This window comes from Ctenopharyngodon idella, chromosome 15, assembly GCF_019924925.1.
Source record: "Ctenopharyngodon idella isolate HZGC_01 chromosome 15, HZGC01, whole genome shotgun sequence".
Classification (NCBI taxonomy): Eukaryota; Metazoa; Chordata; class Actinopteri; order Cypriniformes; family Xenocyprididae; genus Ctenopharyngodon; species Ctenopharyngodon idella.
In genome coordinates, this window is record NC_067234.1 from 2074982 (window position 1) to 2092413 (window position 17432).

At 37.0% G+C, this 17432-nt stretch overlaps 1 protein-coding gene across 2 annotated transcripts; it reads left to right on the top strand.

The window, feature by feature from the left end:
• Positions 1-824: 824 nt before the first annotated feature.
• masp1 (MBL associated serine protease 1) lies at positions 825-16709 on the top strand. Of its 2 annotated transcripts, XM_051863566.1 has the most exons (11): positions 825-976; positions 2054-2276; positions 6906-7083; positions 7159-7290; positions 9366-9562; positions 11242-11389; positions 11485-11603; positions 11699-11777; positions 14304-14423; positions 14510-14581; positions 14889-16709. In XM_051863566.1, exons 1-11 carry the CDS (start codon positions 963-965, stop codon positions 15764-15766), a joined length of 2160 nt encoding a protein of 719 aa, XP_051719526.1. In that variant the 5' UTR covers positions 825-962; the 3' UTR covers positions 15767-16709. The 2 variants fall into 2 exon arrangements, with proteins under 2 accessions (XP_051719526.1, XP_051719527.1); XM_051863567.1 differs by lacking the exons at positions 14304-14423; positions 14510-14581; positions 14889-16709 and adding an exon at positions 11881-12701.
• Positions 16710-17432: the final 723 nt, after the last annotated feature.

The window sequence follows — 17432 nt, forward strand, 5'->3', positions numbered from 1 at the left end:
ATGCCTCGTTCTATTTATGACATACTGACACGAAAGACAAATGTCACTTCTAGTTCTAACTATTCCTATCACAACTAGGGGGAATACTCTGGGTTTGGGCCAAATTCCACGCTCAGAGCCCTACCACCGGACAGCACGTCAAATACGCATAACCTTTACTCTATCTAATTATATGTAAGTGTGAACTCGTGAAATATCTTGAAATGATATAAAATATGATTATAATGTCATCTAAGTACGTCAAACTGTGTTCACCTCTATGATTTAAAAGTTTAGTGAAGACCCAAATAGACACTGTGGACAAATCACATCATGGTCTGTTGAGTAGACAGAAAAGGAGCTTAGAACCGGGGTTTTAGGCAGAGCCAGATTATGGTCCCACAAGGACCATCGTCATCACGGGTCTTTGGTTTGAGGTTCTAAAGGCCCCTGGCAATCTAAAGTACTGGCCCCGCCACCACAGTCTGTACTCCATTTTTGGTCTTAGAAAGTTATTGGAAGATGCAAAGCATGAGGATTGATGCAGCAACATTGTCATAGATAGGCAGGCAGACAGACTGATATTTTGTAGACCTAAAATCTTTCTGTTCACATTCATATTATTTTGCCAACAACACAAAATCAGCTATTAAGAAAGATTTGATGAAATTCATAAATATCATTTATCCTGCCCTAATGTCCTTCTCTTAATGCAAATTGTTACTTGCATTGTTACAACACCATCCACATGTTGTTTTTGTTTATATTGAAATGTAACGTCTCTTTTGTGCAAGTTACTAGCTGCGTGAGAAAATACAAACTTCCACCCCGCCCCGAGTCCCGACACACACACGCACACACACACACACAGTCCGTGGGGGAGAGCACTCATTGTAAACAGTTGCAATGGGACGTGTGTAGGAAAACTAGAGTTCAGACAGGAATGCAGCACCTTTCCAACTGACAGAGAAATAAATGAAGTCATGGAGCTTGCACGGTGAGAACTTTCTTTCACTTCTTCAACTTTTCTTCTTCAGTAAACGATAGCCTAAAGATTTCAGTGGTCTGAACAAAAGATAGACGTAGGCTATCAAAACAATATCGATCTGTTCTGATCATCTTCAACAATAGCTGATTATAACCTGTTTGAAATGAATTATTATCCACTATTTATTTAGTCCGCGTGGGGATGATTCCTTTCAGTGGGTTCGACACTTCAGAATTTTTGTCCATAACTTTCGCGGCGCAGTCTCGCGTAACTGAATAGTTTTTGCTGTCAACACTTTTAAACAAAACGTTTGTATTAGGCTATAATGCGACATAAAAATGTGATAAATAATAAAATTAGCCTACTTATCTATGTACTGTCCTTCCGATACGGAATCTAACCGAACGCTGCACTGTTGCTATGGTTACCACTTAAAGCGAAGGCATCTTCTGTTCGCGAGCGACTATTTAGCGCGCTCTGAATCTAACATTTCGTTGCTGAACCATAATTATTCCACCCCTCCCGAAACCCCCATAATTTGCAGATTTAATGAGGTGTGATTTGTTCTTGTTTCTTTGTTTTATGTTGGCTTATAGTGATTAATTGCAAGCAATTAAACTCATAATAAAATAATTTGACATACTTTATTTATAGACCTTATTCAGAGCAGCGCCATGACAGTTATTAAAGCGAGGCTGTGAGGGATAGACTTACCGTGTTTTCAATGGCATTCGCTGTAAAAAGCTGTATAAAGATCACATAGGCCTATAGGCTAATTTTCCACAGCTCATGTTGTCGGGTGTTTTATGTATACTGAAATAAAAAAAAAAAAAAAAGAAATAAAAAAGAAGAAGAAGATATTTTGCAGTGTTTTGTCAGCAGAACAATCCAAAAACACATTATTAAATAATAGTAGGCCTCACAACCCACTTAAGAGATGTACTGTAGCCTATCACTTACAGTCACACTTTCATTCCTGTTAAAAATCAAATACGGCGCTGCTGTGAATGAGGTCTGATCTTGATGTTTAATATTTAAAATGATGATTTTGATGTTATGGTTTAAATAAAATGCATCTATACACAGTGTCATTGTGATCTTGGCCCAGTGCGTATGGCCTGTGTGGACTCAAGTAATTCACCTTACGGACATGTATGGTACCATCAAGTCTCCAAACTTTCCTGAATCCTATCCAAAAGAGACAGAACTACAGTGGAATATAAGTGTACCAGACGGATATCAAATCCGACTCTATTTTATGCACTTCGACATAGAGCCATCATACTTATGTGAGTACGACTACTTGAAGGTAAGTGAATATTTACAAATGTTTCATCCGCCTCTCACCTCTACTGCCTCTTATTTAATTAAATTAACACAAGACTATTAAAGGTAGGGTAGGTAATTTCAGACAGGCTAGCAATAGCAAGCTAGCTTTGAAAGCATGAGATCCCACCCTCCCTTCAGAGCGCTGTTCAAAGCCACGCCTCAATCAAAACACAACGCACACAGCAGAATTTGCAAAGCGTCACGATACGGCGTTAAATTACCTCATGTCTCAAAGAACATAACATTACAATAATAATGATCATGAACAACTTACAGAGCTCTTACTTGTACCACCTGATTGCTGCAGATTCATTTCGACATTGATGGTATTGACGTAGAAACGCATAAATCCGAGTCTGAGGACATGAACTGCTCCAGGTAGAACGCCACTGGTTGCCATCTCATAATTACGGTTATGACATGGCGTGAAGGCAGCATAAGCTTGTTGTTTTGGTTCAGGTGGAACTGTAAAAGATAACTGCTGTTTGTTTAAGGTGCCCGGTGACTGTGTCTAAATTACACTGATGACATGTGATGTCTGCGCGAATGCAGTGATTGGACAAACATTTTTTGGTCCTGAGACTTCCACAGAAGATATATGTACATGTTTTAATATTTAGACCATTTCTATTATTGGTCTCATTGTTAATACGTAGGTATTAATACGTAACTTTCATAGACACAAAACTTACATTTTTGTATGTTTGGATAGGTGCTGAAACGTATAATATGAATGTATTGGCAGCATTTAAAGGTAGCATTATTATGTTTTTACAGGGAAAAAACTTAAATATTTATGAATCTTACATGTCATAAAGATATGTGTAATTTCCCCTTTATTATTTTATAGGTAAATGTAAGATCCCTAAATGCCACCGCGAACCTAAACATACCCATTTTATACAGAATATTAAAAGAATTAAACATAATGGACAGAAATGTGTAGGAAAATGACAATTTTAATAACAATATAGCATTAAAATGATATTTTGAGCGCTAATCCTACATCTACCCCTAAACCTACCCATAACCATTTCTTAAAACTACATACTGTTATAAATAAAAGAATAACAGACAAGCAAGCATAATCGCTATTGTGAAAATGTCAAAAGTTGTACTGCAAGTAGTTCAAATGATTATGAGTCAAAGTCCTCTCTAGCGGTAATAGTTTATGGGTTACAGAGCAGAATTTAAGTTATTAATCAATGAAAATATGAACGGCTTCAGTCCGTGAAGGCACGCACTCATTTCAGATGCCAAATTCAATCCACTGAAAATGGCATGTCACAATCTGTGACGAAGCAGGTGAGAACCAACGAGCATTCGATATCAGTGCCGTAAACCGTAATGTCGTAATGCTTCTCGAGGACACAACTTTCAAATTTGAATCATAATGAGCGCGAGCTTTGATCGTGATGGTCGCTGCTGAAAATGAATATAAAGATCGCCAGATAAAGGGCTGAAAGGGTTAGTTTACCCAAAAATGAAAATTCTGTCATTTATTACTCATTCTCATGCCGTTCCACACCCATAAGACCTTCGTTAATCTTCGGAACACAAATTAAGATATTTTTGATGAAATCCGATGGCTCAGTGAGGCCTGCATAGCCAGCAATGACATTTCCTCTCTCAAGATCCATTAATGTACTAAAAACATATTTAAATCAGTTCATGTGAGTACAGTGGTTCAATATTAATATTATAAAGTGAATAATATAAAGTAAAAACCCAAAATAACGACTTATATAGTGATGGCCGATTTCAAAATTATGCATCAGCATTATGAATCAGCGTATCGGATCGCGTGTCAAACCAGGAAATACTGCCAGGAAAAACCAGGAAATACTGCTTCAGGAAGCTTCGGAGCGTTATGAATCAGCGTGTTGAATCAGCGGTTCGGAGCGCCAAAGTCACAAGATTTCAGCACTTTGGCGCTCCGAACCGCTGATTCAACACGCTGATTCATAACGCTCCGAAGCTTCCTGAAGCAGTATTTTGAAATCGTCCATCACTATATAAGTCGTTATTTTGTTTTTTTTGCCGCACCAAAAATATTCTCATCGCTTTATAATATTAATATTGAACCACTGTACTCACATGAGCTGATTTAAATATGTTTTTAGTACATTAATGGATCTTGAGAGAGGAAATGTCATTGCTGGCAATGCAGGCCTCACTGAGCCATCGGATTTAAACAAAATATCTTAATTTGTGTTCCGAAGATCTTACGGGTGTGGAACGACATGAGGGTGAGTAATAAATGACATTATTTTCATTTTTGGGTGAACTAACCCTTTAATTTGGATCTGTTCCTTGCAAACATTTGGATTCTAAAGATTTGGAGTACAGCAAACAAATAAAATTGATGTGATTTGTAAATTTATGTTGTGTTTTGGTGTATCTTATGGTTGTATTGTCAGTCGCTGCATTGGCCTTCTGTGTCGCACAGCAAACAAACTAAATATTACAAAATGGTTAAACAATTACAGAAATGTTATTCATTTTAAGGTTTTAAAGTGTAGTCTTGTTTAACATTATGTAATCCTCTGAAACGAGTTTACAGCACAGGTCACAAACAGAAATTTCATATTAAGTGGATAAATAAACTGCATTTAATAAATGCGACTAAGTATTGATATGACAATTGAATACAACAGAATCAAAACAATGGCACGATTTTAATATTAATACATGGGAATTCATACACATTCACACTTAGATACGTAAATAATTTACATTTTATTGCTGTCAATATGTAAGTATTTTACATTTTAGTTTTATAAATACGTCAATATTGTATGTTTTTGTGTGTATGAAAACTTAAGTAAATGTACATGTGGTAGAACCACAATTTACGTAAAAATACAAACATATTCTCATGAGATCACATTGTGCAGGATGTGAAGAGAGTTTCAACCTGAATAACAAGTGTTTATAAAACAAATTGCTTACCCTACCTTTACCCTTGTCAGGTTTGCAGGTGCAAGTAGAATAATGCTGTGTCAGTAGTATCAGATGGTAAAACCATGGTACTAGATGATTATTGTGGTATTTATATGCCACTAAAAGGGAAATGCATTATGTCAACCAAGAGTTTCAAAAGTTTAAATGACCCCTTTTCTTGGTGTCAGAAGCTCTTCATTTCCGACAGTTAAAGAGCAGCTTGATCTGTCTAGATGCACTCACGGGCCTTTTGTAGCTTTGATTATAAGCATCCCGTTTCCAGTTTCAGGATCTTTTTGTTTAAATGCGTAAGAATGGCCTGTAAGAGCATTTGACGGACAGGTCTGTGGCAGATGCCCTGGTACCCTGGGTGGATGGAGTTAACAGCATTTATTTCACATGAGGCAATGTGCTGCCCACACTGCAGGGGGGCATATTCATATTCAAATACCCCCAGTGGGTCCCACAGCAACCTGCTATGGTAACAATCCAAGGCAACCGACCAAAAACTGGGTGCCAGACAAAAAGGGCACAGAAAACATAGACACACATAATGGCTGCTGCACACATATACATATGGGGATTTAATGTATAGGGTTTTCTGTGCATTTTTAATTTCAGCGAAATGCAGTTTGTCCCATGCTTAAACTCTTTTGTCCTTTTTATATGTGTTATTAACCTACCTGTTGTGCAACCATTTTGCTTGAGGTGTGTCTGGTGAAATAGCTGTGCAATTAGGATTCTTGCATTGGCAGAAGCATGTCTCACACACACCAACACCCACACACATCTTTGTTAACCGTGGGTTACCCTCCGTTCACTGACACTGGTAAAGTAAACACTCAAGCTGGGAGCCAGATAAGAGACATGTTTAGGGCTGTTTGTGTGCATGCATTTATGTACAACCACAATGAAGACTTGGCTGTGGTCTCGGTCTGCAGTGTTTGTATGCATGCCTCTGGTTTGATTGACAGTTTGGTTGTCTGCTGAGTATAATTGTGTTCATGTGGATGCCAGTTTTTGTGTTCGTGCAGATATTTCTTAAATTGAGGGCTTGGCAGCATTCTTTTGTGTAATTTGTGTGGGTACCTCAAAAGCATGAGAAGCTGGGAGTGTTTGAATTGTGTGGCCATGCAGGTATATTTAGAAATGGGAATGTTTTCAGACATCTGATTGTGTCTGGTTGTGTCATTTACTTACCCTCATGTTGTTCCAAATCTGTTTGACTTTCTTTCTTTTGTGGAAAACAAAAGAGGAAATGTTGTGAAAAACAAGTGGCATGAACATTCTGTATAATATCTTTTTGTGTGTGACAGAAATGAGAAAGTCATACCAACATGAAAGTGAGTAAATGATGCAAGAATTTTCATTTGTGGGCGATCTATTTCTTTAAGTGTATGCAGAGTTACATAAACTAAACGCACTTGAAACCTTGATACATTTTTTTCAGGATTCTTTGATGAATAGAAAGTGCAAAAGAACAGCCTTTATTTGAAATATAAATAGTTTGTAACATTATAAATGTATTTACTGTCACTTTTGATCAATTTAATGTGTCCTTGCTGAGTAAAAGTAATTTCTTTTAAAAAATGCTACTGACCCAAAACTGGTGAATGGTAGTGTACCTATAAATTGGATTTAATTGCTGTTGTGTTTGTTCACACAGGTATATTCAGACACTGAGGAGCTGGCAGTGTTTTGTGGGAGAGAGAATACAGACACAGAACAGGTCCCCGCTGCTGATGTCATCACGTCCCCAGGGAGTGTGCTCAGTGTGGCATTCCGTTCAGACTTTTCCAATGAGGAACGCTACTCTGGCTTTGAGGCTCACTTTAGTGCGTTTGGTGAGTGTTTAGAGTAGCAAAAACATGCACATTATTTCAATCTCTTTATTCTGTTCTCTCTTCTTCTTTCTACAGATGTAGATGAATGTAGAGACCGAAATGATGAAGATCTTGTCTGTGATCATTTCTGTCATAACTACATCGGTGGCTTCTACTGCTCCTGTCGTTATGGGTTCTTGCTTCATTCTGACAACAGAACTTGCAAAGGTAGCCTTTTAGTATCGCTGTGAAGTCATTTCTAGATCTTAAAAAATAGCTGCATTTTCTGTTTTTGGCCAGAACAACCCCTTTTTGTTTCATTACAGTTGGGTTTTCCTACAATATAACAAACTTGCATGTTCAATACATGTTGTAATACACATGAACCTGTTGCTCCATAACATAAAGGGCCAATGCCAAAAGACATTGCCATTTTTAAATCTCTTCACAGGAACAGAAGTTTGACCCACTTCTTTTTGGTGCCAAAAGGTGCCAAAGTTTAAACGTTATTTATATGTGGCTTCATTAGGAAAATCCTTTAAGTCTCCTAATACCCCTGAAAATGTTGATCAGTCAGTTAAGTTCATGTCACAACTACAGAGATCATTCCTTTTGTATGTGTGTGTTTGCACGACTGTGTCTCAATGTTATATTTTGAGTGCACTCTTGCCGTATATACCATAGACTGTAAAAAAATATGGATGACACACCTCCACTCTCTTCTATTGTAAAAAAGTGAAGCCGCCAATGTCCCAATATGGCGCTGACATCTTGTGCTGATTCGGGACCCGAGTCTGCGCAGTAGCATGAAGTGGAGCCGTGCGCTATCAAAGCCCCGCCCACACTCCCGCAGAAACTTTTATTACAGTTTGCCGCAGAAACTTATTATGTCAGTGTGAAAATAAGCAGTTATGGAAATGTAGAAATTAAAGTTAAAGCTCCAATGTCCTCCCGAAAAAAGTCAGTTGGTTCCTTAGTGACTGCTTCGCTCAGAGAAGCTGTCAATCACAGCTGTCAATCATGATGTCACACCCCGGTTTTTATAGCATCAAATAACTAACTAAAACCAAACTTATTTAAAAAAAACGAACACTTGAACTTACATCAGCGTGATAAAAACGACATAAAATGACAGAAACCATCTTTGGAAAAAAAATATTTGAAGTGTTATTTAGTTTAGTGTGTCTTGCGCCCCATTAAATTACATGGAGTGTGCAGGGTTTATGACCTATACTGGGACCAACCACCTGGGGGTGATCGAGATGCTTTTCAGGACTTGTTCGGCACACTTGGTATACACTTAAAGGTTCTATACAGAACCTTAAAGGGTTTTGTCAGGCACTTCTTATATAGAACCTTTTAGGGGTTCCCATAACGGGATCATATGGATTTATTTTTAATTAATTAATTTGCTTTCATTACTTTATCACTACAAGAAAATTGAAAATTGAAAAAACCTGTATAACATGAAAGTATTATGCAATAATTAAAGACATTTCTCCTTATATAAAACCTTTTTGGCATAAAACGTTCTTTCAAATTGATTCAAGAACCCCATATAGAATCGCACTGAACCTTTTTTTGTAATGTAATTAGTTTTAACATCAGTTCATACACATACTTTTTATTTATACATGATTACAAGAATGAAAACCAAGTGCAATGTAGCTGTGTAGGTGGGCTCTTGTCAAACATTTGCTCTAAATCGCATAGATTTTTGTAATAAATCTTCTACCGTTGGATTATCCTGGATTAGTTGCTGGAATTCCTAATTATAAAGCAGTGCTTTAAGAGAAACCTTGCAGCAGGTTCATTTGAGACTACATTGTGTAAGTTGACTACTTACAAATGTACACATATTTATATAATGTTGGCTTGGATACAATTTTGCAATTTTATCATGATTTATGTTGCTGTAATGTGTTGTGTTGGTAGTTAATGTGTGTGTTGGAGTGGGTCTGTTTTATGTCTAACCTTTGCCCCCTCCTCAGCTGATTGTAGCTAAGCACCAACGACTAAATATTTACATTGTGTTGGTCAGTGAAATGTGGATAAACTTGTGAACTTCAAAAGCCCAATTAGAAAAGGGTGCAAGCATTGCAGCTTCCATGTGGTTCCATGCAAACAAGTAATATTTAATCTAAGGGATTTTTAACAGCAGATTTAGAGTAGAAAAACTATTTAGAGTTAGTTTAGTTGTTTATGATCACTGTTCATGTGTGTGCATTTCTCTTTTGGTGGTTGTATTTTGAACGCTGAATGATATTGAAATATAAATCTGTGTGTGTTTGTAATCATTGCAGTGGAGTGTAATGAAAGCGTGTATACAGAGCGCTCCGGAGAGATTGCCAGTGCTGATTTTCCTAAACCTTACCCCAAAAGTTCTGACTGCACGTACCGCATTGAGCTGGAGGAGGGTTTTCAAATCACTCTGGAGTTTGATGACACCTTTGACATCGAAGACCACCCTGAAGTCACCTGTCCCTACGACTTTATTAAAGTGAGAACATTTTTTAAAGGGGTCATGACATGAGAAATCAAATTTGCCTTGATCTTTTGACATATAAGAGGTCTTTGTTTCATTAAAACACCCTGCAAGTTTCATAGATTAAAACATTCTCCTCATTATAAACAAAGCATTTATTTAATCAAACTCCAAAAACGGCTCATTTTGATATTGCCGGATCTGTGATGTCACATGCGCAGTTTTGAGCAATCTCTCGCCATGAGTTACAACCTATGTAAACATCTTTGTATTCTTTCATGCTAGAGTTGTACAAATGAGAGTACTTTCTAACCTCTTCGCATAATCTGTCATCTATATAGGCCTCCATTGTCACTGTAGCTTGCATGCGTTCTGTTTTTTCTTTGACTACCTTGTGAATCGACGCCCCCAGGGCACGATTACCACCTTGTGGATAAACTAATTACTGCAAAAAAAAATTAAAAATGTGCATGTGCAAACTGCGCATACAAGTACGCGTGGTTACAAAAATCTGGCGGTGTGCGTACAGTAGTCTTTTGATGATGAAATGCACCTAACGCACACTGTACGCTGACCATCGCATATGTGTAAAAAGTGAACTATACTTTGGTCTTAACAGCTGACATTTGCCTACACTGAATGTGAGCGTTGTGTCAAAAGCAAATATAACTCATTATAATCACTCTCTACACTGGATACAGTATACAGATGTGTGTTCAGTTTCTGAACAAATTGAAGAGGGAGAAAATGTTTGCTTTGACACGTCCAGTTTAAACAGCTCATTTGCTCATTTCAGAAGGATCCCAGCATCAGGAATGGTTTATTTTTAATGGCGTCATGGAACGCATCAGAGGATTATATGTTTATTCGGTGCATTTTGTTTTGTAAATGAGGCACAGTGTAATGGAAACGTTTGTTGACAGATGAAGCAGTCAGCTGTATTGGATCTGACAGCAGTTGCATCACAAACCATAAGTAAACAATTTCATAATGCTTTCTTTGTCTGTAAATGACAGTTTTATATGGATAATGTTTTCAAAAAGTGCAATAGCGAGTGGGTGCTGATACTGTTTCCTATACACTGACGTTAGCAAATCATAAAAGTGGCCATTTACTGACAAGCCTTAAAGGAGTGGGCCCTTAAAAACAGATAATTTCAGACAGGGTCAGAATGAAGGTTGAAAATAAAAGTTTTTTTCTACATTTACATTTGTTTTGTTGTGCAAAAACTTAATTAAGATTATAAGTGAACCTCAAGGAACATATTAAAATAATAAAAAATCCATGTCATGACCTCTTTAATTTACCAGAGTCTAGCCATCATTATATAAAATTATTTGACCGCAGAATGTTGCATTTGACCAGTTAGAATAAAGTATTACAGATACCTTGTAATTAATTAGTTAATTATTTTTTATAACAGCCACCATGTAAGTGTTTATATTTCAACAACTCATTAAAAAGTTGAAATAAGAACTGCCTTATAATAAATATGATTAAATAATAGATTATTAAATGAACTTTGTTTTCTTTATCGTTTTCGGCCAAATAAAAACTTTAATTTTGGTTTCAATGTTTGGGTAAAAAATGTATTTCCATGTATCACTAATTATAATAATTAAATATTATGATAAATTTGGATAGATTTGGTTTAAAAGAAAAAAATCATGATGTCAATGATGCTTTATCTACAGATTCATGCAGGAGACAAGGAGTTTGGCCCATTTTGTGGTGAGCAGTCACCAGGGAAGATCCAGACAGGAAATAACATGGTCAACATCCTGTTTCACAGTGACAACTCTGGAGAGAATCTCGGCTGGAAACTCACTTACACCTCCACAGGTCAGAGGCTGACTGATGCTGCATATTATTGCTAAAATTAATTTCATATATGATGATCATTTTTTTGTGTATGTTGAAAATATTGTTATCTTCAGGTTCTGAATGTTCTCCTCCAGTGGCGCCCCTTAATGGACACCTGGAGCCTCTGCAGTCTAAATATATCTTTAAAGATCACATTACGTTGACCTGTGACCCCGGATACTCACTGAGCCAGGTCAGGCACATTTCACTGATAAAGGCACTGACTGTTGCAAGCTAATTTAGACAGATCAGTACTGTTTTACATCACACTCACATTCTCTCTTACAGGGTGATCAAGAATTTGAGCATTATCAGATTGAGTGTCAGAGGGATGGGGAATGGAGCAGTGATTTCCCACTGTGTAAAAGTAAGCCTTTTAACAGAGACTCTGTAATTCTGTTTTCCTCCTGTCTTTTTTCTCACTTGCCCTTTCTCTCTTTTCTTATTCTACTTCTACTTGCTGCCACCAGAGAAGGAATTCCAAAGGAGGAGTCGTTCCCTACCAAGCATTTTAACCAATCAGATACTGAGTTAAAACTTTATAGGACTGGCTGGTAGCCAACCACTGTCCACTACAAACTACAACCCCCATAGTACATTGTGGATGTAGAGCTTGATATATACACTACCATATATATCAAGGTTTGGGGTCTTAAGATTTTTTTTTTTTTTTTTTTTGTCCAGCAAAGATGCATTACATTGATTAAATGTGACAGTAAAGACAGAAGATTTCCATTTCAAATAAAAGCTGTTCTTTTGAATAGTTTCTATTCATCAAAGAATTCTGAAAAATCACGATTTCCACAAAAATCAAATGTTTTCAACATTGATACTAATAAGAAATTTCTCTTAAGCAGCAAATCATCATATTAGAATGATTTCTGAAGGATCATGTGACACTGAAGATGAATGATGCTGAAAATTCAACTTTGCCATCACAGAAATAAATTTAAAATATACTAAAATCTGAAAGTTAAAATACGAAAGTATCTCATGACAAAGATGCATTCTTAAATCTCTGTATTTATTCTAGGTTCCCCAGTTCCCAGTTTAAGCCTAGTCCTGGACTAAATGGTAATTTTGTATGGGTTAGTTCAGGCCTTAATTTGTGTATGTGAAAACCAAACCTAAAACTACAATAAACTCTCAATAAGAAGAGTATGAAAAAATGCATATAAAAAGATACGAGTTGAATAAATTAAATGTTTTGACTCAGTTCAGTTGACTATGTAAGATTAATTTTTTTAGGTTATGAGCATAAATTCTGACAAATTCACAGCACTTAAAAAGCGATTGGATAATAATGATCTGTCACTTTGTTATGTTGAAAGATTTTATACAAATTTTTTTTTACATTTTACAAACTGTCTGTGCTAAACATTAACATTATTACATTTCCAACCTCCACGCTCAAGTCTTGTTTTGTTGTCCTGACAGTGAAAGTGGTGTGGTTGTGAAGGCCACACTGAGTTTAAGTATCATAAAATGTCTCCATCTACTGGTCATTAATGTTGCTTCATAACTAGTGCCTCTGAGCTGAAATAAACCAGTGAGCATGTACATGTACTGTATATATATATTTTTATATCCCTTAGTCAATAGTACACATTACTTTTACTATTAGGTTCATTTTGAGACAGAAGTACATATACATAAATGCACTTAGACTTTCAGACAGGGCTGACTGCAAAACTGCCTCACCTGTTGGGATCGGACAACCCATGTGGAAGAGTGAAGACTTAATGTTTGGTATGAGTGTGATCTTCACTATTTAAATGGTTCATGTATTTTCTCCACTAAATTAAAGGGTTAGTTCACCCAAAAATGAAAATTCTGTCATTAATTACTCACCCTCATTTCGTTCCACACCCATAAGACTTTTGTTCATCTTCAGAACACAAATGAAGATATTTTAAATGAAATCTGAGAGATTTCTGTCCCTCCATTGACAGTCCATGCAACTACCACTTTGACGCTTTAAAAAGTTCATAAAGAGATATTAAAACTAATCCATATGAATCCAGCAGTTTAAAGGATGAACAGATTAAATTTAGGCTTTTATTCACATATAAAAATTCATCAACTGACATATCAGTTGACGGAAATGGACGCTCAAGCATGTTCGCTTGACATGTGAGAACCAATGAGGTTCATTCTTGTGTTTCGCAGCATGTTTGAGCTCCAGCAAGAAACAATGAGGTTTGTTCTTGCGTATCAAGTAGTATGGTTGAGGTTCTGTTTATGTTATGTTGTACGATCTCTTTATGAACTTATTAAAGCGACAGTAGACTGTCAATGGAGGGACAGAAGTCTCTCAGATTTCATCAATATCTTCATTTGTGTTTCAAAGATGATTGAAAGTCTTACGGGTGTGGAACGACATAAGGGTGAGTAATAAATGACATAATTTTCATTTTTGTGTGAATTAACCCTTTAAATCCCTTCCATCAAGAGTTTTCTCACAATAAGCATGGCATATCCTTCTACAAAATTCACCAATCATATTTGAGAATTCCTGTCATTATTCTATAATTTAAGATTCATTCTTAACATTCTGTGTCATACAGTTTTCACCTCATCCTGCTCAAATAATTCCTCCCATCTAATCCATCAAACAAATAATGCACTACTTGTATCCTGTCAAACCTTTAAATTTGAGTAAAATGAAATAACGATACTTGTATAATAAAAATAAATATTCTGATAGCGTACTTTTGAAGATTTTTGAATAATCTCTTATTCAATTTTATTAATAAAAAAACAGTTCAAGAACTAGAGAAAAGAATATGAATCAAATCAAAATATGAATCAACCCAAAATCTTCATCCAAGGAATCCTAATATGGCAATTATTACTCTCTAACACATTTTTTCTCCTATTATCTCTCCTCTAGTGGTTGACTGTGGTCCAGTAGATGTAGTTCTGGGTGAGGTTGTTTTTGAGAGCTCTGAAAACAGTACTGTGTTTGGATCCAGAATCCAGTACAGCTGCAGAGACTCTGTCAAGGTCAACAGTGAGTATTTCTCTGTCAGTCGCTGATGCTTTAAAGTCAAGTCATATTAAATGTCACTTTGTATTTGACTCTTACTGACCTTATAGATACTTACACTTGTAATCAGAGTGGGGAATGGGTCAGTGAGGACGGGACGCCACTGCCCACCTGTCTACCAGGTAAGGTGTGTTACCAAGAGTCACTCATATTAAAATCACTCATATGCCTCTATTCTGTTTTGTTTATTTATTTTGTTATAAACAAGGCTTCTTTACAGTTTTTTACAACTATTTTTATTAAGTGCCTGTAATTTGTGAACTAAAAAGCAATTTGTGTACTAAATGTTTAATTTTAGGAGCCAATGGTCTAGAGCCCTGTTTTAGGTGTCTCTGTGCTTAGTTGCTTGTATTTGTGTCTAAGAAGTGCATCTATGTCTTGTGTTGCTATATGCATATCTATGTTAACTTGCACATGTTTTCGTTTAAGCATGCGGTGAGCAGTCGCAGCTCTTCCCAGCCCAGCAGAAGCGAATCGTTGGTGGGAGAACAGCATCTCCTGGTCTGTTCCCCTGGCAGGTTTTGCTCTCAGTAGAGGATGTGTCCCGTGTCCCTGAAGATCGGTGGTTTGGCAGCGGCGCTCTCCTCTCCCCAAATTGGGTTGTCACGGCCGCTCACGTGCTCAGATCTCATCGCCGTGATCTTTCCGTCGTCCCTGTTGCTTCTGAACACATCCAAGTGCACTTGGGCCTCACGGACGTACGTGATAAGCACTTGGCCATCAATCGGTCTGTAGAGAGAGTCATCCTCCATCCTCAGTTTGATCCTCAAAACTATAACAATGACATTGCTCTGGTTAAACTCAGCCAGGAGGTGGTGCTGTCTGCATTAGTACAACCCGTCTGTCTACCAAAGCCTGGTGTAGAAGGTCATGCCCTGATGCCTCTGCCCAACACATTGGGTATCGTGGCCGGTTGGGGCATCAATGCGGCCAACGCTTCTGCCTCCACCAGCGGCTTGAGCTCTGATTCCACCGCCGTTTCCGAGCTGCTCCAGTATGTGAAGCTTCCGGTTGTGCCGCAGAACGAATGCGAAGCTAGCTATGCGTCACGCTCTGTCAACTACAATATCACCAGCAATATGTTCTGCGCTGGCTTTTACGAGGGTGGTCGGGACACCTGTTTGGGGGACAGTGGGGGAGCCTTTGTCATCCAGGACACCCGCAGTGGCAGATGGGTGGCACAAGGACTGGTGTCCTGGGGCGGGCCAGAGGAGTGTGGCAGTCAGAGGGTGTATGGGGTGTACACCCGAGTAGCAAACTACGTCCACTGGCTACACAGACACATGGATGTGGACAGCTGGTGGTGAGGGTGTAGGACGACAGCAGTGGAGCCGGACGACTCTCCATTCTGTCATCTTATTTTGCCATTTGTAACGAAATAATTTTCTCTGCTTTTTAATGTGAGCAAGAATTACACCCAATATTGCTAATTCTTTCGTTTGGTCACATTCGCTCCTAAGTTATGGACTTTTTATATTTCATTTGGCTGTTTTTTTTTTAAAGTTCACAGTATGTGAATTTATTATTAGTACAGATGGTATGAACTTGCACCGGACGCTTGAATCATCCAGTCAGAACCACATTCATTAAGACAAGTAGCACTGTATTTGGCCCTGTGCTTGGATCTTTCATCATTTTTTTTTTTTTGTCTGCTGTTGTTTAAAACACTCTACACTGTATTAAAAACATATTGTCCTTCAGTACTGATTAGGGTCTTTAGCCTATCAAGACAGCATTTTATATACACTACTGTTTAAAAGTTTGGGGTCAGTACCTGAGCAGCAAATTAGCATATTAGAATGATTTCTGAAGGATCATGTGACACTAAAGACTAGAGTAATGATACTGAAAATTCAGCTTTGCCATCACATAAACAAATTACATTTGAAAATCTATTAAAATAGGTTTGACTGTATTTTTATCAAATAAATGAACCCTTGGTGAGCATAAAAGACTACATTAAAAAAATTACCAACCCCAAACTTTTGACTGACAGTGTATAGTATAAGCAAGAATCAAATATACACCTTTATATCTATATTGACATATAAATCATTTACACCTGATGAAATGCATAGTTTCATACACCATATGTAATATCTAACAACACCTTTAAATTGTTATACTTTTATAAGCACTCCTATTAAAAAGCCAATAGACATTTCTGTAAGAAATGCACTGATTTTTTTGTTGTGTTTGCACATGTTGGTGAAATAAATGTTTCAATAAACGTGATGCTTTCAATATTTATCTAATGTTCAGTGTGTAAGCTTTATTATTTGTCTTTGTCAACTTGTTACCCATAGACACGTTTATGGACTACATTGTCCCCTTCTATTTAGTAAATATTTACTTTTACAATAAGCAGTGTTGGGGGTAACGCATTACAAGTAACTTGAGTTACGTAATCAGATTACTTTTTCAAGTAACTAGCAAAGTAACACATTACTTTTTCAATTTACAACAAAATATCTAAGTTACTTTTTCAAATAAGTAACGAAAGTTGCTTTTTCACATTTATTGACTTACAGCTCTCCTGTCCCCACATTGAGAGAAAGTGTTGTGTGTGCTGTGTTGTAGTTCTAGACTAAATGTGAGTAGGCATTTACTCATTTCACTTGCACGAAAACATTCAGTATTCCTCAAAATGAAAACAGTGTAATGCAAACTTAGAATTTGACACAAACCTGTAATAATTAACTATATTAAATTACACAAATATACTTGTATTTAATCTTGTATTTGATCTCACTTTATTAACCAATGTCTTTGCGGTCTTTGATCTAAGTCAACCTTACTAATAAGCAAAAATTAAATCTTTAGATTTAGAAATAAGAGTGTTGAACTTCCTTCTCCTGTATCCTATTCTTCTTCAATCCAGAACGGCAGCACAGCTGAAAGGTACTGTACAGGTGTAAATATACATTTCCTTAAGACTTATTCATTTCACTTTTGGTGTGAAAGGGCCTTAAC